Source organism: Diabrotica virgifera, chromosome 5, assembly GCF_917563875.1.
Source record: "Diabrotica virgifera virgifera chromosome 5, PGI_DIABVI_V3a".
Classification (NCBI taxonomy): Eukaryota; Metazoa; Arthropoda; class Insecta; order Coleoptera; family Chrysomelidae; genus Diabrotica; species Diabrotica virgifera.
Genome location: NC_065447.1, coordinates 246,725,676 through 246,745,970, shown reverse-complemented (window position 1 = coordinate 246,745,970; position 20,295 = coordinate 246,725,676). Strand labels below are relative to the sequence as shown.

General features: G+C 32.0%; 1 protein-coding gene across 1 annotated transcript in view; it reads right to left on the bottom strand.

Moving 5' to 3' along the window:
* LOC126884763 (KAT8 regulatory NSL complex subunit 1) overlaps positions 1-20,295 on the bottom strand; it is a 111,389-nt gene that overhangs the window by 11,218 nt on the left and 79,876 nt on the right. Inside the window, exon 3 of the mRNA XM_050650981.1 lies at positions 5,217-5,423. Within this exon, the coding sequence (XP_050506938.1) occupies positions 5,217-5,423 (207 nt within the window). The remainder of the gene's footprint in view (positions 1-5,216; positions 5,424-20,295) is intronic.

Sequence of the window (20,295 nt, the reverse complement as noted above, 5' to 3'; positions counted from 1 at the left end):
TATAATTTTCTAAAAAAATGTACATTAATTTGTTTATAAGGGTTTCAAGCAAATTTGAACTATAAACAGTTATACTTTAATTAACAGTAATGATAGAACAACTCAAAAGGAACAATTTGAGCTGAAGAAAATGTTTGTAACTTTATTTTTGGACAAGATATCGTTATTTTAATGGCGCACGATCGGCTGACAGTCAAGTAATATCACGGTAAAAACACCGATCGACTGCTCTGTGTTACACTATTTTGCTTAGGAGGCCTTGTCTATTATTAGTATGTCTGTCAATGTCTACAAATATAACATACTACTGTCAATTCTGTCTATTTGTAACAACAGTCATTATTTCTTAATAGTGTAATGTAATATTGGTTTGTTGCAATAATGAATAATTTAATTAATAAAAAATTGTGTATTATATGTCAAAAAATATCAACATCAAAGTATCTTCTACTGAGAATGGTTGTGTACGTATAAGTAAATCAGATTTAGTACCATCATGTATCTGTAGAAATTGCTCTAAGAACTTATGCAGATGTAAAAAAGCTGAGATTCCCTGTATATTTCGATGCAGATGCATGAAAGAAGATGTTTGTAAAAATAGTATTAATAAATAATATCACTATTTCTGAAATATTAGTTTTTAATGTTTTTGTTTCTCACTTAGTACAAAAAATAGAAGACAAAGTAAATAGAATGAAAGGTAATGCGAGGTACAGTATGGTGATTTAATTGTAAGAATTATATGATACAATTTTATTAGGATCTTCAAAAATGAAAAATTAAGATAACGTATACAGTAAAACCTCTGTTAACCGAAATAATTGGGGGGAAGGCCATTTCGGATAACAAAAATTTCGGTTAAAAATAACATTGTTTTTTGAATTCTTCTTGTATCAAATTACATAGTCTTGGAGATGTATAGCTGCAAAACATCGTTGTCAAAGGAAAACACAAAAGAAAATAGAAAATTACGTTAAAAACTCACTCTAAAAGCAAGAAACCCACTATGAACGGCCGGCACGGCACAGCCCGGCCCGGCACAGGACAGTCCAAATTCATTTGTATAGTTTTAAATGCAACGTAACCCATTATGAACGGCCGGCTCGGCCCGGCACAGGCCAGCACGCAAACGGAACGGCCAAAATTCTCCGAGGAGAATAAAGCAAGAAACCCATTATGAACGGCCAGCACGGCACAGCCCGGCACGGCACAGCACAGGCTGGCCCGTCCAAAAACCCATTTGTAACGGCCAGCGCGGCACGGCACCGGAAAAATGATCATTTGCCATAAATGATAATGTATTTTTATTAATAAAATATATACAGAGAGGGGCTAAATTATCGAATAAATTCATTTTCTCTAAAATGGACGGCTTTGGAAGAAAATACCAAAACAGGTCTATTTTTACTTTTAAATTACAATTTTTTGGCATATACAGTGGAACCTCGATTATCCGTCACCTCTGTTAACCGTCAGGGTCCATTAAGTTATATTGTATACACAAGTAAAAATTGAGTCATCAATTCATTTTGTTTGAGCATTGCGATAAGCCAAACGAAATTCATTGAAATGTACACGTGCAGTTATGCCAACACCGCATTTTTTTATGTAAATAATTTTTGTTCTTATTCAGGGCTCTAGATTAAATTTCAATTTAAATAGGTAATGATAAATGATACCATACTTTTAGAGTTCTATTTTTAGAATCGCAAGCCGAAAATAAAAATGTACATCACACAAATTATTAGTTAATATCTGTGTGTCACCATAACAGTATGATTTTTATTTTTTTAATGTTCTGTTAACCGTCTTCTCGATTATCCGTCATACCCTTGGTCCGGTGCCCTGACGGATAATCGAGGTTCCACTGTATTTCATACTAGAGACGTCATTCATCTGAGCTTAATGATGTAATCGATGATTTTTTTAAATGGGAATAGGGGTTGTGTGGCATCTCATTTGAAAGGGTGTTCAATCCTCTATTCAGTAATATAAACAATAATATCATTATTTATACAGGGTGGCCAAAACAATAATTTTTAAATTACATTAATTGACGCAAAAAGAAGAATGTATGTAATTTATTTAACTCAAAATACATTGTACTGCTGTCAGTAAATAGAAAAAAATGTTTATTTCACAAATAAACATTTCGTTTCACTTAAATTAAATCACAAACAGCCTCCCACCTACCTCTTGACAGTTTGAACATTTAATTTAAGCGAAAAGCAATGTTTTTTGCCAAATAAATATTTTTTTCTATTTTCTGACATCATTAGAAAGTATTTTGAGTTAAATAAATTGCATACATTCTTCTTTTTTCGTCAATTAATTTAATTAAAAAAGTATTTTTTGGCCACAAATGAGATGCCACACGACCCATATTCCCATTTAAAATAATCATAGATTACGTCATCACGTTCAGATGGATAACGTCACTAGTATGAAATATATGCCAAAAAATTGTAATTTAAAAATAAAAATCGACGTGTTTCGGGATTTTTCTCCAAAGCCGTCCATTTTAGAGAAAATGAATTTATTCCATAATTTAGCCCATCTCTATAATATATAGGAGAAAAATGTTATGTATTGTTTTAATTTTATTTTAGAAACGCATCATGTCATCTATGATATATTTTAAAAACTATCGTAAAATAAAAGTTTTTAAAAGACATAAACTACACAATTTTAATGAATATATCATGTTAAAAAAACGAATTCATGGTTAAAAGATAATGTACGTACCTGTCCATTGATCAGAATGTTCGGATATTTGTACCTATGCATTGTCCTTTTTCTTGCTATCGTGATAACCTGGGTCCGATGCATCATACAAAAATGGGTATTCTCTGACACTCTCAATTAAAAGTTCGTCCGTATTATTTCAAAAGAAACAACGCGCTTTCAATTAAAAAATCAACAATATAATATTTTATAACAATTATGACACACTGGCGCCGACTGGCCGTTCCTGGCCGTTCGACTCCAACGGATTTTATTCTACTCGGAGAATTTCGGCCGTTCCGTTTGCGTGCTGGCCTGTGCCGGGCCGGGCTGGCTGTTCATAATGGGTTACGTTGCATTTAAAACTATACAAATGAATTTGGACTGTCCTGTGCCGTGCCGGGCTGTGCCGTGCTGGCTGTTCATAATGGGTTTCTTGCTTTAAATCCGTTGAAGTCGAACGGCCTGACCGGCCAGTCGGCGCCAGTGCGTCATAATTGTTGGTAATAAGCAAATATATTGTTGATTTTTTAATTGAAAGCGCGTTGTTTCTTTTGAAATAAAATAATATGGAAGAACTTTTCATTGAGAGTGTCAGAGAATACCCATTTTTGTATGATGCATTGGACTCAAGTTATCATGATAGTAAGAAAAAGACAATACATGGGTACAAATATCCGAAAATTTTGATCAATGGACAGGTATGTACATTATCTTTTAACCATGAATTCGTTTTTTTAACATGATGCATATTCATTAAAATTGAATAGTTTATGTCTTTTAAAAACTTTTATTTTACGATAGTTTTTAAAATATATGATCATTTTTCCGGTGCCGTGCCGGCCGTTACAAATGGGTTTTTGGACGTGCCGGCCTGTGCCGTGCCGGGCGTTCATAATGGGTTTCTTGCTTAAATATGTATGTTCATTTTCCTTAATTTTATAGCCTTTTTTAATTTAATTTTTTATTGACGAAATTATTGAAAGCCATTTCGGTTAACGGAGGTTTTACTGTAGAAATAGAAATTATAATTTGCATCGAGAAGTTAGCGCGTGAACCTTTACGGACATTTTCGTAAGCTGAAAATGTTCCTTTTGAGTTCTTCCATAATTATTGTTAATTAAAGTCTGAATGTTTATAGCTCAAATTTGCTTGAAACCCTTATAAACAAATTAATGTACATTTTTTTTAAGAAAATTATAACCTCAAATGGGTATAACTTTAAAACAAATGAAGATAAAGTAATTGAACAAACTTTCTTTGGAAGCCTATTAATTAAGCTTTAAAATGAGACCTTCTAAAGCTCATTTGCATGCGTAGAAGCCGAGTTACAATCGATAAAGCTTCGAAAAATACTTATTTTGCAATTTCATTCTGCACTAATTTTACAATATCTTAAGTTCTAATTGTTGGATTTAAGTTTAGTAACGTTTTTTTATCAAGGAACAAATTTTATTTCAAATATTTTTTATCTCTTTTAGTTTATGAGCCAGAGCCTTATAGACAATTAAATTGTTTATAACAATTGTTTGACCACTCGGATCGAAATCCACCCTCGAAATTCGTAATCAGCAGCCAAAAATCCATAAGAAACCGTTGAGTTTGTCCATCAGAATTGACAAGGACACGGCGACCTCTATTTGGCGCCTAGACTAGGGGCTGTCCATTAATCACGTGATGCTCGAAAGGGGCGGGGAGGGGTCCATAAAAAATCACGAAACATTACAAGGAGGTAGGGGGGGTGTAGTAATATATCACGTGTATTTTTTTCGGAAAATGCGCGATACTTAACCCGTTACGTGTATTTATTTTTTCGTCAATTGCGTACAAAAATCGAAAGCGGCATTGCTGTGACTAATATTAAAAAAATCCATTTCTCTTTCATAATATACACAACCCAGCAAATTGGTTCCACCCAAATTATGTTGAATGTTATGATAAGAAGCGACCCATTTCAAAGCGTTTTGTTGTGAATGTAGCATATGTTTCCACTAAATAGGAATACTGACCGGGACTCTGTCGGCCTCTCCGACTTTTTACTTATGAGCCTTACATGTGTTTTACCTACTATCTGATGAATTGGAAATTCTCAAAATCCTGTCAGTTTTATTCCCTTGTTTTGTCACTGAATACAAGCGTTTAAACTGTTTTTAACTTCCTACTTTTTTCATCACAATGTCTAAGCTAGGTGATCTGTATAAAGAACTATTTATAGAGTATAAGAAAGGAAAAAATCCTGGTGTTGCTCAAAAAGAATTTAATGAATTGTGGGTTAACGGGAAACAAAAATATACAAAGGAAGAATTTTTGTAGATACTAAAAAATACACGTGATATAGGGGAAGGGGGGGGGGTTAGTTTTAAACCTCACCATGTATCACCAAGGGGGAGGGAGGGTTAAAAAATGCCAAAAAAAACATCACGTGATTAATGGACGGCCCCCTAATTAGTGGAGTAGGCACTAGAAGAAGAAGAAAATTTATTAAAACTTACTAGCAGCAGTTAACGCCGAAAGAGTGCCGGTCTTCAAACTTCGGGCGTACTTCTTCCGGTGTTCCAGTTTTTTCGTTCTGTGTTCTGAGGTTTTTGGTTCGTGCCTTTCGGGTTTCGACACCACCTTGAAATTCTTCATCCTCGTGCATTTCTGCTGCCATTCCTGCGTCTTCATTATCGCATCCAGATGGATGCTTTCTGAGGTGTCTGAAAGAAAACAAAATGTTTATTTAGTTGATGTATTTTTATGAGGAATCTGATGTGAAACGGACAGTATATTTTAGTGATACACAGCATACCTCTGCACTTCCTCAATACATTCTTACTGAGCCAGTCAATGGATAGAAACAACTGGTACAGTTAGAATGCGCCAAAATTTTAATACCTAAAAAGATTAAATAAAGAAAATGGAAGAACAGACGCTAACATCATAAAAGAAATAAAGTAGACAAAACTTCAATCGGCAGAGTATTCTCCTTTTCATGACCATTTTTCAGTGCGTCACAAATTATAGAAAAAAAGGTAAGTCCGTGATAATACACATTTATGACATTTATTCTAACATGACATTTTAGTTAAATCTGACAGTTGTCACATTTTATTTTCAATTTGGAATAAAAACAAATCAATTGTGTCTATTGCAAAATGGTATTTTCTTTGATTTGTATAGTCTTATAAATTGTACAGATTATATTGATTATTTTTTTCACCTGTCAAATTCTGACGTTTTTGCTTTTTCAGCCAATCACCACGCGTCGTTCTAGCCAATCATTGAGTGTAATACTGATAAAACAGCCTCTTCCTTGATAAAACAGTCTCTTCCCTGATAAAACTTAAGGTACCCTAATGATACTGAAAGTGATGACAGATTAGACGTTACGAACGACATTGGAAAATCTCATATTAGTTATAAAAATTGTGTTTTTAATAATTGTTCATTTTCGATTTAAACAGTTTTTTATGTATTAACAATATAATAAATAAATTGGTTCATTTTTAAATCATAAAATAATTTATCTATAACCTACTTAAGACATTGATCCTAGTTGTCTTAAAAATATTTCACAGATGCCCGTATTTACTAATAATACATATTGGTTCACAAAATAATCTTTTCAAATACCACTCGTCCTCTAAATTTTGCTTGATAAATTTTTTCGTTTTCATACTTAAACTTCTTTATTTAGGGTAAAATCACTCGTCCTTCGGACTCGTGATTTTATCATTCGGTTTGTTTTCGTAATTTTACCAAATAAAGAAGTTTTCGTGAAAACACAAAAATTTATCGATAAAATTTAGAGGACTCGTGGTATTACCTTTGATAATATTATTATTTTATTTAATAAATAATTTTTTTTTGGAAATTCCATCTCGGGGGTGGAAATTTTTTATTATATTTTGACCGCAAAAGTTAATAAAAACGTTCATTCTAAGCAAGAATGTTCTATACGTTTTTTTTTGATAAAATGGATAGTTTTCGCTATCGAAAGTGTAAGTTTTATATCGAAAAAATCAATGTTTTTCTATATAGGTCTCATTTACGATTCATTCAATTTTTGCCAAGTTCTTGGGAATTAAATAACCTATAATTTCATATTTAAACATTTTTCGTATCTCTGATACTAATCTTTCTATTCTGAAGAAAATGGCATTTTTTACCAAACTACAAAAAATCGTTATTCGCTTTTAACTCCAGTTTTTTAAAAACTAATCATTCTGAGCGTCAAACTTCTAGAATCTATTAATAATACATAAGGGCCTAAGAATGAATAAGGCCAACGACTAAAAACACCGCTAACTTACATTATTGTGCTTCAAATTGGATTTCTCCATTTCTCTTTAAAATATATTGATTTTTTAACCGTAACTTTTTTATTTTTTATCTTAGAAAGTTTGGTGTGTGTGTGAGAGAAAAAATGGCTTGGATGCGGGTCCGTTAGCCACAGATTTTTATTTTATTTTTACCTCAATTTATTAGTTTTGTTATATTTATACCTATTTCACTTGTGTGTGTGTGTTCACAAAGAGGGGATGGCATTAGATAAACTTTTTGCCACAGATATTTACCTATTTCACTTAAATGACTATATTTGTTTCTCTCAAGTAGTTAATGAGTAATTTAAATATTTCCATTTTATGACAACTTATTAGATATTCTATACTAATTGGAAAATGAACTTGTGTTTGTCGTAAATTGTAATATAATTGATTTGTAAGAAAGTTTGGTAAAAAATAATATTGTAGATTTTTACAAGATCTATAAGGCTGTTAATATTAATCCTTTTAAAAACCTCAGTCGCAAAAAGAGGTGACTTTGAAAGGGTTAGTAAAGGTGGTTTTTGCATGTTATTAAAAGTTTTACCTGTCAATAGCTCACTCAATTTTTGCCGTAGAAAAAATTTTTGCAACCCAAGTTCTTGGGAATTAAATAAGCTACAATTTCAAATTAAAACATTTTTTCGTATCTCTGGTGCTAATCTTACTATTCTGAAGAAAAGTGCATTTTTTACCAAACTACAAAAATTCGTTATTCGCTTTTAACTCCATTCTTTTAAAAACTAATCATTCTAAGCCGGTCAAACTTCTAGAACCTATTAATAATACATAAATAAAGAAGACCAAATAAGGTCAATGAGTAATTTTAATTAGGGTGGTGATTAGGAGGTTGTTTTCGATCACTTTTTCGCTGAAAAAAGGAAAGGCTGCAAATATGGGCTGGTCTTGTAATATGGGCTAGGTGGGTTTCACAGCTATTCGTTGCAGATCTCTACATTTTGACTATTGCAAACGGTATTTGACGAAGTTAAACTATCACCGTAGCGATGTCGCCACTGTGGTAGATATTTCCCAGTTTATAATAATTGTTTATCGGTTGGTGCGAGTGTCAAAACTTTTTCGGGTAAGTTGATAAATTCCAGTATTTAAAAATAAACACGAATTTCAAAAAAACGTCTGTGTCACGTTGAAGCTCTATTATTAGTCTTTGATATATGCTAATGAGTTTTCTTCAAATTGTCTGCTTTTAGACATAACTTCTTTTGTTGTGCAAAGCAAGCGTGTTTACAATATGGGCTATGCCTCTGTTTTCATTATGGGCTAGTGGCCCATATTTAGAACAATGTAGCAATGTAGGCAAAACGAAGTAGGAAAAGGCAAAGAAAAAGAAAACAAAAAGGAATAAAAAAGGAAAACGTAAGCAGGTTAACAAAGTCACAAAGAACCAAAAAAAGAAATCGGGTTCTAGTAGCGAGGATGAGGAGGAATATGTGCCTGCAGATGATGAGAGTGATTACAATGAGTTTCCTTCTACACAGCCTCCACAAGACGCAGCTGACGTAACGTGTATGTTTTGCGAAGCCCTTTTTTCAGAGTATAATCTTGGTGAAATATGGGTCAAGTGCTTCTGTGCCATTTGTGGGCACATAACGAGTGCGCTGGGGCCGAAAAAGAAGAATATGTGTGTGACGTTTGCAAATAGTTTTAGCATATGGGTTATTTGATGTATTTTTTGTATTTTAGATATTAAAATATATTTGTCACGCATTTATCTCACTTCACACAAATTTAAGACACATTTTTCGGGGTAGCCCATATTTAGGATCATTATTCAAACGGCGCAAAAGTACAATTTTTCATTATTTGTACATTTAAAACACTTGTATATTTTTTAATCAATTTGAACTTTGGGCAGGTTATAAATAACTAAATGTAGGTATTCTTACATACCTTTGGAAATAAAACAGAATCTTTATTCTTTTTTTACAAAGAAAAACAAAATGGGTAGCCCATATTTGCATCCTTTCCTCTAGGGACTGACATTCTTTTCATTATGTCACGTAATTTTTGAGCCAGAGACTTTTTTTGTATTTCTGGAGATAGATATTTTTAAATACTTTAAATTAGTTTCAACAAGTTATCCTCAAAAAATGCATAGTTTATCCGTCTTTTGACTTTGAAACTACAATATTTAGCATTTGACGAAGAAGATAATAAATTATAACTCGATTACTATTGACGTTAAAGAAAATTAAAAAAAACCGTTTATTTTTTCACAAGGTACATTTTTGTTAAGTAAAGTTGTTTTGATAAAACGAAAACTTTTTGAGTTATTAGCAGAAAACTGATTAAAAACATTAATTTTTTCGATATAAAACTAACACTTTCGATAGCGAATAAATCGAAAACTATTGATTTTATCAAAAAATGTATAAAACATTTTTTGCTTAGAATGAATGTTTTTACCAACTTTTGCGGTCAAAATATAATAAAAAATTTCCACCCCCGAGATGGGGTGGCAACCACCCCCATGGTAAAAGCGCCTTTCGGCATCATATAGATTTTGATCCTTGGACTGCTTCTGACTACTGAAGATATTGTTTTTTCAAAGGTAAATTTTGCTTTGCAGTCTTATATCTACTTAACGACGTTCTACACCTTCGTTGCGGGGTATGCCTCTCAGAGGAAAGGAGGGAAACTTATATGCAAGCGAATCAGTATTTTCGAAACAGTATTTTCACTTTTATTTAATACTGGTACGGTAAACAATCCTCATTTTTTAATATGTTATTCCTTACAAAAAAACCTTTTAATTTAAGCACAAATAATTAAAAATCGTAAATTTGGGTCAAAAGTTATTAACTTTTTAAGAGCGAAACAGTATTTTCGAAACAGTATTTTCACTTTTATTTAATAATGGTACGGTAAACAATCCTCATTTTTTAATATGTTATTCCTTACAAAAAAACCTTTAAAGTACAAATAATTGAAAATCGTAAATTTGGGTCAAAATTTTAAGAATTCCCATAAGAGCCCATGTTAAAACTTAATTTTGAACCTTAATACATAGTAATTAAACGGCACGGTAAAACAATTTTTAAAAAATCAAGTCTTAGTTTTTTGAAGTAAACTATAACATAATAAAAATTTCATGCAAACCCTTAATTCTTTGCCGAAGGTGTAGAACGTCGTTAAATTTACTAGTCTAGGCGCCAAATAGAGGTCACCGTGTCCTTTTCAATTCTGATGGACAAACTCAACGGTTTCTTATGGATTTTTGGCTGCTGATTACGAATTTCGAGGGTGGATTTCGATCCGAGTGGTCAAAAAATTGTTATAAACAATTTAATTGTTTATAAGGCTCTGGCTCATAAACTAAAAGAGATAAAAAAGAATGTTTTAAATAAAATTTGTGCGTTGACAAAACACGAAGAAAAAAACGTTTACTAAACTTAAATCCAACAATTCTAACTCAAAATATTGTAACATTAGTGCATAATGCAAATTGAAAAATAAATATTTTTCGAAGCTTTATCGATCGTAACTCGGTTTCTACGCATGCAAATGAGCCGTAGGTCTTATTTTAAAGCTTCATGAATAGGCTTCCAAAAAGAGTTTGTTAAATTACTTGATCTTCATTTGTATTAAAGTTATACCCACTTGAAGTAATAATTTTCTTAAAAAAATTGTACATTAATTTGTTTATAAGAGTTTTAAACACATTTATGCTATAAACATTTAAACTTTAATTAACAATAATGATAGAAGAACTCAAAAGGAACATTTTGTGCTTACGAAAATGTATGTAAGTTTATTTTTGGCTAAGATATCGACATTTTATTATAGTTCGCTCTGAGGCGCAAGATCGGCTCACCGCGTAAAGGTTCACGCGCTAACTTCTCGATGCAAATTATAATTTCTATGTATATATACGTTATCTTCATTTTTCATTTTTGAAGAGCCTAATATAATTTTATCATATAATTCTTATAATTAAATCATCATACTGTACCTCGTATCACCTTTCATTCTATTTACTTTGTCTTCTATTTTTTGTACTAAATGAGAAAAACAAACATTAAAAACTAACATTTCAGAAAAAACCAAAAGTAAGTTGATATTATTTATTAATACTATTTTTACAAACTTTTTGTTTCATGCATCTGAATCGAGATATACAGGGAATCTCAGCTTTTTGACATCTGCATAAGTTCTTAGAGCAATTTTTACAGTTACGTGGTGGTACTAAGTCTGTTCTTGTAGGCAGTAAAACTAAAAGTTTCTGGGGCTTCAGAGTCTAATTATCTATACGATATAGATATAATCTATATTATATAGATATCCAGTGGATAGTGGATAGTATCCATATAAAGTGGATCTAGTTCTTTTGCAGCATCATCAAGGCACGTCAATTGTGTGTATGCCGCCACAACATAAATGCTCGTTTTATATGCAATGATGATGCTGCAAAATAACTCGATCCATTATTATATGGATATCACATATTGGCTCATTTGCATGCGTAGAAGCCGAGTTACGATCGATAAAGCATCGTTAAATACTTGACTGTGAGCCGATGTTGCGCCTCATAGCTCGCCATTAAAATATCGTCATCTTGACCAAAAATAAACTTACGAGCATTTTCTTAAGCTCAAATTATTCCTTTTAAGTTCTTCTATCATTATTGTTAATTAAAGTATAAATGTTTATAGCTCAAATTTACTTGAAACCCTTATAAACAAATTAATGTACAATTTTTTAAAGAAAATTATAACTTTAAACGAGTATAACTTTAAAATAAATGAAGATAGAGTAATTTACCAAACATTGTTTGAAAGCCTATTTATGAGGCTTTAAAATGAAGCCATCTAAGGCTCATTTGCATGAGTAGAAGCCGAGTTACGATCGATAAAGCTTCGAAAAATACTTATTTTGAAATTTGCATTGTGCACTAATTTTACAATATCTTGAGTTAGTGCAGTCACTGAAGGTTTTCACCTCCAATTTCGTAGAACCTCCATCGATTTTCATGAAAATTGGTGAGTAATTAGAGAATACCTCAAGGAACAAAGGTGACATGATGCTAACTTGCGCTTTTACCCTGGGGGTGGATGACACCCCTTCTCGGGGGTGAAAATTATTTTATTAAAAATAATACCATAAATCGACAGAGGGACAAATTATAAGCAAAATTTGTTATATAAAGTTATTTATATAACTCAATACTTTTTGAGTTATTAAAGACCAAAAATTTTATTTTTTCGTAAAAAAATGCATGTTTTAAATCGGTTATTCACGTATAACTCAAAAACTATAAGCTTTTGGAAAAAAGTTATTATTACTGAAATTGAAGATAATAAAAAATTTAATACATTTCTCACTTAAAGAACTAAACTAATGTTAGTTCAAAGTGAGTTATCGGCAATTGAATGCGAATTTTTTTCGATGAGTACTCAAATCTAAGTATTCAAGCTTAAATAACGGGAAAACGATGCAATCTATAAAATATACCTGCTAAGCATTTGTTAAAGTACTTCGGAATACCTATCAAATGAGCTTAAGAACAAGTTAATGGCATCAAAATTAAGCAAGTTATGATGAAAATAAGAGAACCCTTTGGAATTTTTTAGGAAAAAGTGAAAAATCAAACATACGCGATTTCCACAAAAAATAAAATTTATAATAATCCTTACAAGAACTTCTTTATATTAGCATAATTAATGATTTCAATAATTTTGACCGGTTTAAAATGCATATTTTTGAAAAAAAGATATAATTTAAAAAAATCATAATTTTTAAAATTATTGTAATTTTCATATTCTTTTGATAAAAACTCCAAAACTACTCAATACACGTAAAAATGATATATAACCAAATTTTAGTTTTTTTTTGTGACACATACTTTACCTGTTCTACTATTTCTATAGGGTAAAAAATAACCGAGATAAAAACGTTTAAATCTTAAATTTTGCTGTGAAAACCATGCAACCGGGGCCATTTAACCTTTTATATTTTAAAAAAATAAGGGGTTTAAAAGATTAAGCTCAACGTGGTGAAATAGTACTTGAAATTAACTTTCAAATGGTTTTTAGATGAACTTGACATTGTAAAGATGAACGAAGTTATTAAAAAAAAACAGTAACATTTTTTGGAAAGATTTTTAAAAGATAAATTTTGAAAAATTTTTTGAGCATAAATTTTAATGATGTGAACATGTTCGGGGGCTCATTTGATAGGTATTTTTAAGTACTTTGACAAATGTTTAATAAGTTTATGTTATAAAATGCATCATTTTCCCATTATTTCAGCTTGAATACGTAGATTTTTTTACTCGCGGAAAAAAATATACATTTAATTACCTATAACTCACTTTTAGTTAACATTAAAAGGTTTTTCTAGCAAGGAGTTTATTTAATTTTTTATTAGTTTCAATTTTGATAATAATAACTTTTTTGTAAAAACTTATAGTTTTTGAGTTATTGATGAAAAATCGGTTAAAAACATGAATTTTTCTCAAGAAAAATTAAAATTTTTGATCTTTAATAACTCAAAAAGTTTTGATTTATTTTAATAACTTTATATAATAAATTTTGCTTAGAATTTGTTCCTCTATCGAATTATGGGATTATTTTCAATAAAATAATTTTCAACCCCGAGAAGGGATGGCATCCACCCCCATGGTAAAAGCGCAAGTTGGCACCATGTCACCTTTGTTCCTTGAGATATCCTCTAACCACTCACCAATTTTCATTCAAATCGATGGAGGTTCAACGAAATCGGAGGTAATAGCTCATATTCACCTTCATTGACTCCACTGTCCAAGTTATAATTGTTGGATTTAAGTTTAGTAAACGTTTTTTTCTTCGTTTTTTAATAACGAACAAATTTTATTTTAAACATTCTTTTTTGTTTCTTTTAGTTTGAGCCAGAGCCTTATAAACAATTAAATTGTTTATAACAATTTTTTGACCACTCAGATCGAAATCCACCCTCGAAATTCGTAATCAGCAGCCAAAAACCCATAAGAAACCGTTGAGTTTGTCCATCAGAATTGAAAAGGACACGGTTACCCCTCTGGCGCCTAGACTATACTTTTTAGATAGTTTTATGCAAAAAATTAAATATTGTGAACCTATCCCGTTTTATCCAACCGTGGTATGCTAAAACGAGATGTGCAGGACTTTAATAAATATTTTTCTTTTACTATTTTCCAGTCATTAAAAATAGCTAAAAATATGTTTTTGTGTGCTTCAATAAATCTTATACATATAAAAAATAATAATATGATAATTTCTTTAACATTTTTTCCGTAATAAAAATAAACAAGAATGGTATCCCGTTTTGTCCAACTCTCCCCTATAATATGAATAGGTAATCGTAATTATTATAAAATTGCGGCTAGTAAGTTTATCAGACACTGTTGTATTTTATGATAATTATCTATAGAGCGGATCAAAATTTCATAATAATAAATTTATCAGGAAACGAGATACGTGGTTATGGAACACTTGTTTTCAATTGAATTTTAAAAGCAAACGCCGGAAATTTTTTTTAACCTTTTTCTAAAAATAAATACAAGAAAATCGGGATTATCGACCTCCGCGCCGCTCCGAACGTTACAAATCGACTTTTGCATAAATTAAAAGCAAATAAACGAAAGAAATAAGTTATCTATAAATTTCCTTCTCATTATTTAATTATTACATAATTGACTAAGGGGAACTTTAGTTAAAAAAACGGAAAAGTTAACTAAGATAAGAGGTTTTTTATGTGTGCTCTAGTATTTGTTATTGTTTGCAGTTGATGTATATGTTTATTTGTTCAGTTTCAATGTCGGTGCACGCCAATCCTCCTACAACATGCTTTTGTTTTTTTGAAACTACATTAATATTAAAAATGAAACCAATGGACTGGTTTTATTTATTTGGTGTACGAACTACACTCACCGGCACAAATTCCTCCACTAAAAATTTTTGATTAAGTTTGACAACTTATAACTTTATTATCTTGTACTCCAGAGGCGTGCGGTCCATGGAAGTGGGGGAAGCGCCGCTTCATTATTTATTCGTCGATATAAGAAAATATATTATTAATTAATATTAAATAATTTCTTTCCCTAATCCAAATAATCTACATATTACCTAGCCAATAGGCATTGAAAAATATTAAAAATTAATCGCGTACGAACGAACTCAATATGCACACAATTCAACTATTTGGTCCACTCCTGGCAGAAGCGCATCTCAAAATCGCCGCTTGTCATGCAGTTGTCCCTTTTAAAATTGGTCAGGGTTCAATGACCGCACCCACTAGTCGCGCGAATTTTGGTATGCCATGGAAGCGCTCGTCGTATCGCCTTCCCGAAAGTGAGATGCTCCGACTGTTACTGCTGCTAAGGGGTGCTTAGGTATTACATACATTCGCTTAAAGAATATTTCGATTTAAATTTTTTGCAGAAATATTTCCTTTTACTGATCTTTTATTTGACATTTTACAGAAATCAAATGGTATTGCATTTCGTATAAGACAAATTGATGACTTTATTAATACGATAATTAAAAAAACGAGAGCAGTTTAAAAATATTTGGGATAGAACTGAACATATGGGGTTTGACCATGAAAGAAAAATAATGAAGATTGATAATTTCGGAGACAGAGAGACAGAGAAAACAGAGGAAACAAAGAGACCTTTTGATAATATTCTACAACAAATGAATTCTAGCTTTCAAAATTTTAACGATTTAAAGTTTGTAGAATTATATATAATCTTAATATTTCTAATTATAATTCACCAAAATTTCCCACAGAGGAATTTATGTCATTACGATTAAATAATGAAAATTTTTTGATATCCCAGCTTTGCATTCTCAGTTAAGTATCATTTATGAAACAACTGACTAGTGTTGCCCAAATGCAAGACCAAGACGAGACTTAAATAGTCTTGGTCTTGCGCCAGTACACCTGGTCTTGGTCTTGGTATTGCGCTCCCGGTCTTGGTCTTGGTCTTGCAGCAAGAGTCTTGCAAGTCTCGCAGTTGCCCATTAGCATATTTCATATCTTAGAACAATGTAACAGAGTAGATATATTTTAAGATTGAATATCATAGCCGTAGTAAAAACCAACCAAATTAATAAATCTCTGACACCGGGTGGGGTTTGAACTCACGGTGTAAGCGATCCGTGCCCATATTCTAACTAACTAAAGTTTATTAGAAACATGCATTTTTTAGTTGTATTTGCTATTCACTATCTGTGATTTGAAAAGCATTCAATTCGGTGACAGATCTGCACAATATGTTAATGCCAGTTCTAATTTTTATCCACTACGATGGGTTGGACAGACCAGTATGGGATTCAGATTTGATGGCACGTCAGCTGCTTCACAAGCAGAGTGAAACTTACTCTTCAATATCTCACTTGTTAGCCTTATGTATAAGGCTATAGAGCCGTATTCTTTAACAATATCGCTGGAAAAATATTGTTGCTAGAGAGGTAAAGTGTCATTGTATACCGGACACCGGGTATACCAATCAAACTGTGTTTTTTTCTCAAAGTTCGCATCATTTTGTGGAATATTCTAGCATGTAAAATACTGAAATTAAAACCCAACTGTAGTCTAATGTTTTCTTAACATGCTGTTTTTGATTCATTCGCTTATGTTGTATAACTAAAAAGTTAGGTATTTTAACAACTAGCCATGTTTTTCATTAATACAGGGTGTTTTTAAATAAGTATGGCAAACTTTAAGGGGTAATTATAAACAAACGAGTGATGTTACGTATGCATGCCAATGGTGAATATTAAATTCTTAATTATATGTCAAAAATGCGCAATAACTACCTCATAAAACTCACTAAATTTCATTTGCATATCTCAACAGGTTTTAGAGTAATAAATAAATCCTTAGTTTGTAAGAAAAATTTTAATACCCCTATTCCGGAAACGAAGCATTTGCGGACATACCCTCCTATTAGAGGTAAAACTCAATAAGTGCACTTTTTTGAGATTTTGACATTTTCATCAATTTGAACTCAATACGGTACTGTCCAGCCCTGGAGAAATCACCTGGGGCTGTATTCTATTTGCTGAGATAATTATTTATGGTATACTTCACTAAGTGCATGATTGTGAATTTCGGTTTCAGGGTAAAACTCATTAAAACGTATTATTGCCCTTAGTGAATTTTTCCTTACAATCTGAAGTGCTTAATCGGTAATACATATTTAGTGATCTTTCAAACAATACATTATTAAACATAACTGTTTATTATTTTTGTGTTCATTATCTATTCTGCGATTGATTAAAGAAATGAGTTTAAATTATTTCTTTGTAGCAAATATATATCTTACATAGGTAATCTATTTTGCGACTTGTGTGTTATGTATATTGAATTGTTGAAACTGTATATTATTCGTGTGCATTCTCTGTTCGGCAATTGATTAAAAAAATATGGGTTTAAATTTCTTTGTAACAGATAGCCACGCCTTACATAATGGGTAACATTATCTATTTTGAGCGGGCGACTTTTTGTGGCTGTCATAAACGCCGGAATAATGGCATTTATTTTCAAACAACGAAACTTATTGTTCATTTTTTAAAGAATAGACTGTTATTTTTGATAGATTGTTAGTAGTTGTAAGTCAGCAAAATTTTGTACATATAGGTACCTTTATCTTTATATGTACCTTTAAAGGTACATATAGTACCTTTGTATTATGTATAAAGTGGATGTTGATATTTTAACAATAACATTACTTCTGTTTCTATCACATGTGATTTTGTATAGAGGCAACTGTTTTGTATAAACTTATTTACTTAATTATTTATTAACATTGTATTCATTACCTGTTTCATTTTGAATCCCAACGTCATGATAATATGATACATTATGGAGATAAATTCATTAACTTCTCAATATCCAATAATTGTGTTCATGGAAAAACTCATCAACTACGAAGTGTAGCCATTGAATTTTACCTCTAATAGGACATACTATGTTTATAAATCAAACTTCATTATTTTTTGCGCTGAATTACTTTGTAAGGTTACCATACTTATTTAAAACACCCAGCATTGATGAAAAACATGGCTAGTTAAAAAAGTACCTAAGTTTTTTATTATCCAACATAAACGAATGAATTAAAAAACAGAATGTTAAGAAAATATGTATTTAAAAACACAGTTTGATTGGTACACTCGTACCAAAAACCTGGACAATTAAGTTCAGAGCGAAGAAATCGTATGCTGGGAAAGGCTGTGCAAAATATTTTATTCTCCTATATATTCCCTAAAACGACCTTCAGTTCTAACCGCAAGACGCAAGAGTCTCGCAGGCTTAGTCTTGTTCTTGCTTAAGTCTTGCACGGTAAGTCTTGGTCTTGGTCTTGCTAAAATTAGGCGGTCTTGGTCTTGCGAAAACGCAAGAACAAGACCAAGACTGCAAGACCAAGACCGATTTTGGGCAACACTACAACTGACATGAATGATAAAGAAATACCCAGAAATCTGGGATTTCTTTATAACTACTGGTTTAAACAAGTCGCTGTGTGAAGTGGTCAAGTTGTGTGAATTAGTACTACTAACTATCCCAGCCACAAGTGCATCAGTTGAGCGAAGTTTTGCAGTATTAAGATGCATTAAAAGTTTCAAATTAAGAGTTTAAAAGAAATTCAACAAGCGAAGACAGACTTTGAAAGTTAGCCCTATTATCCATTAAAAAATACTGCATTAAACAATTATCAGAAGTTGATAGGAGAATAGACCTCGAGTATAAATAAGTGTCATTTTAGTGAAAGTTGTGTGTTGTGGAAAATGCCTCGGAGTATATTTTTTTTAAATAGGATTCTTCTTTAGAAAACCAAGCCCGGCGCGAGGACTCAAGGCCCGAGCTAGCAATACAAATCAATGATAGGTCACTAGTCACTAGAAATAGCGGGAATAGAGTGCCTCACGCATTCACGCGTCACGGATTTAGTGTGTGAGTCCTTGTACGCAGGACGTCTCACATAATTAAGTACTTTGCTGATAGAGAGCCCCTGCGCATCAGAGTGTTATCAGGTGGAAAGTTGCTCGACCCTTAAGAAAATATTTTTATATCCTTATTGAATCGCTTCCCCTTTCGAAAAAGTCACCGCACGCCACTGTTGTACTCAGATTTTCAAGATTCTTGCATCAGTTTGTAGGTACATGTATTGATACCGTTTGTTATTATTCCGGCAACTAAAATTTTTCCGTAGATTGCACTATTGGGACCTTGCAAGTTCGGAAAAGCGACACCTGGTTTCATAGCTCGGCAACTTTTTTCGCACTTTTAATTATATTGGCCAATCATATTGGTCCTGGTTGCTGGATAATTGTCAAGGCCATAGCCCAAAAAAATTATAAGAAGAAAAAGTAAGATTTAGGTTATGTTTATTAAAAGGTAAACAATTGTATGTAGTAAATAAAATTAATTATTAAAATGCAGTACTGCAAGCAAATACAATATTAAATATACATACTTTTATATAATAATTGCATATCATATCAATATTGTGAGCAACATATAATTTTTCTTCTTCAATGACAGTAGGTATGAAATATACGTCAATTTGACAATTTCAATTGACAATGTGAATTATTTAAAAAAGTTGCAAGATTTCTCCGCTATTCACGCACGATCGTTTCTCGTATCGCCTCCAAGTACTTGCATACCGCGAATACAGGGCTGAATGGAAGCGTTGTATTTTCTCCTACCTTTAAAAAATTCTGTGAAAAAATTGAAGAGCTGATTTTGTTTCATACTCCTTTCGTATTATCCCGGGGGCACGACTAAGATGATGTTTTTGGAATTATCCGAATATCTCTTTTCTTGTAAGAGCTGCGCAATTTTTTGTAAATAAAAACACTGATTGACTCGATAAACATAAATATCTTAAATAGAGGTTGGGTCTATCAGATTAGAATGGACCGTATGCAGCCCAGATCTCAATCCTATAGAGTATAGAATATAGAGCATTTATGGACCATCGCCCGCCTCCAGAAAATTTGGTACAGTTATGGCCCTGGTAGAGGAATACCGAGCTATTCCCCAGGCAAGTATAACACATATTATGTTTATTCGATGCCAAACAGATTGCGAGCAGTCGTTGCTGTGAGAGGTAGATATTTTTTTTTCTCTGATTCTGGCCTTGGTTTAGAACTAGAACCTTTAGCCACGTAATTGGATAACTTATCACTAACTCAGGTGTAATGTGTAGTGTGTGTGTTGAGTAAGTGCCTTGTTACTTTGCAAAGTCGACGTCATTGTCTTTGCAAAGAGACGC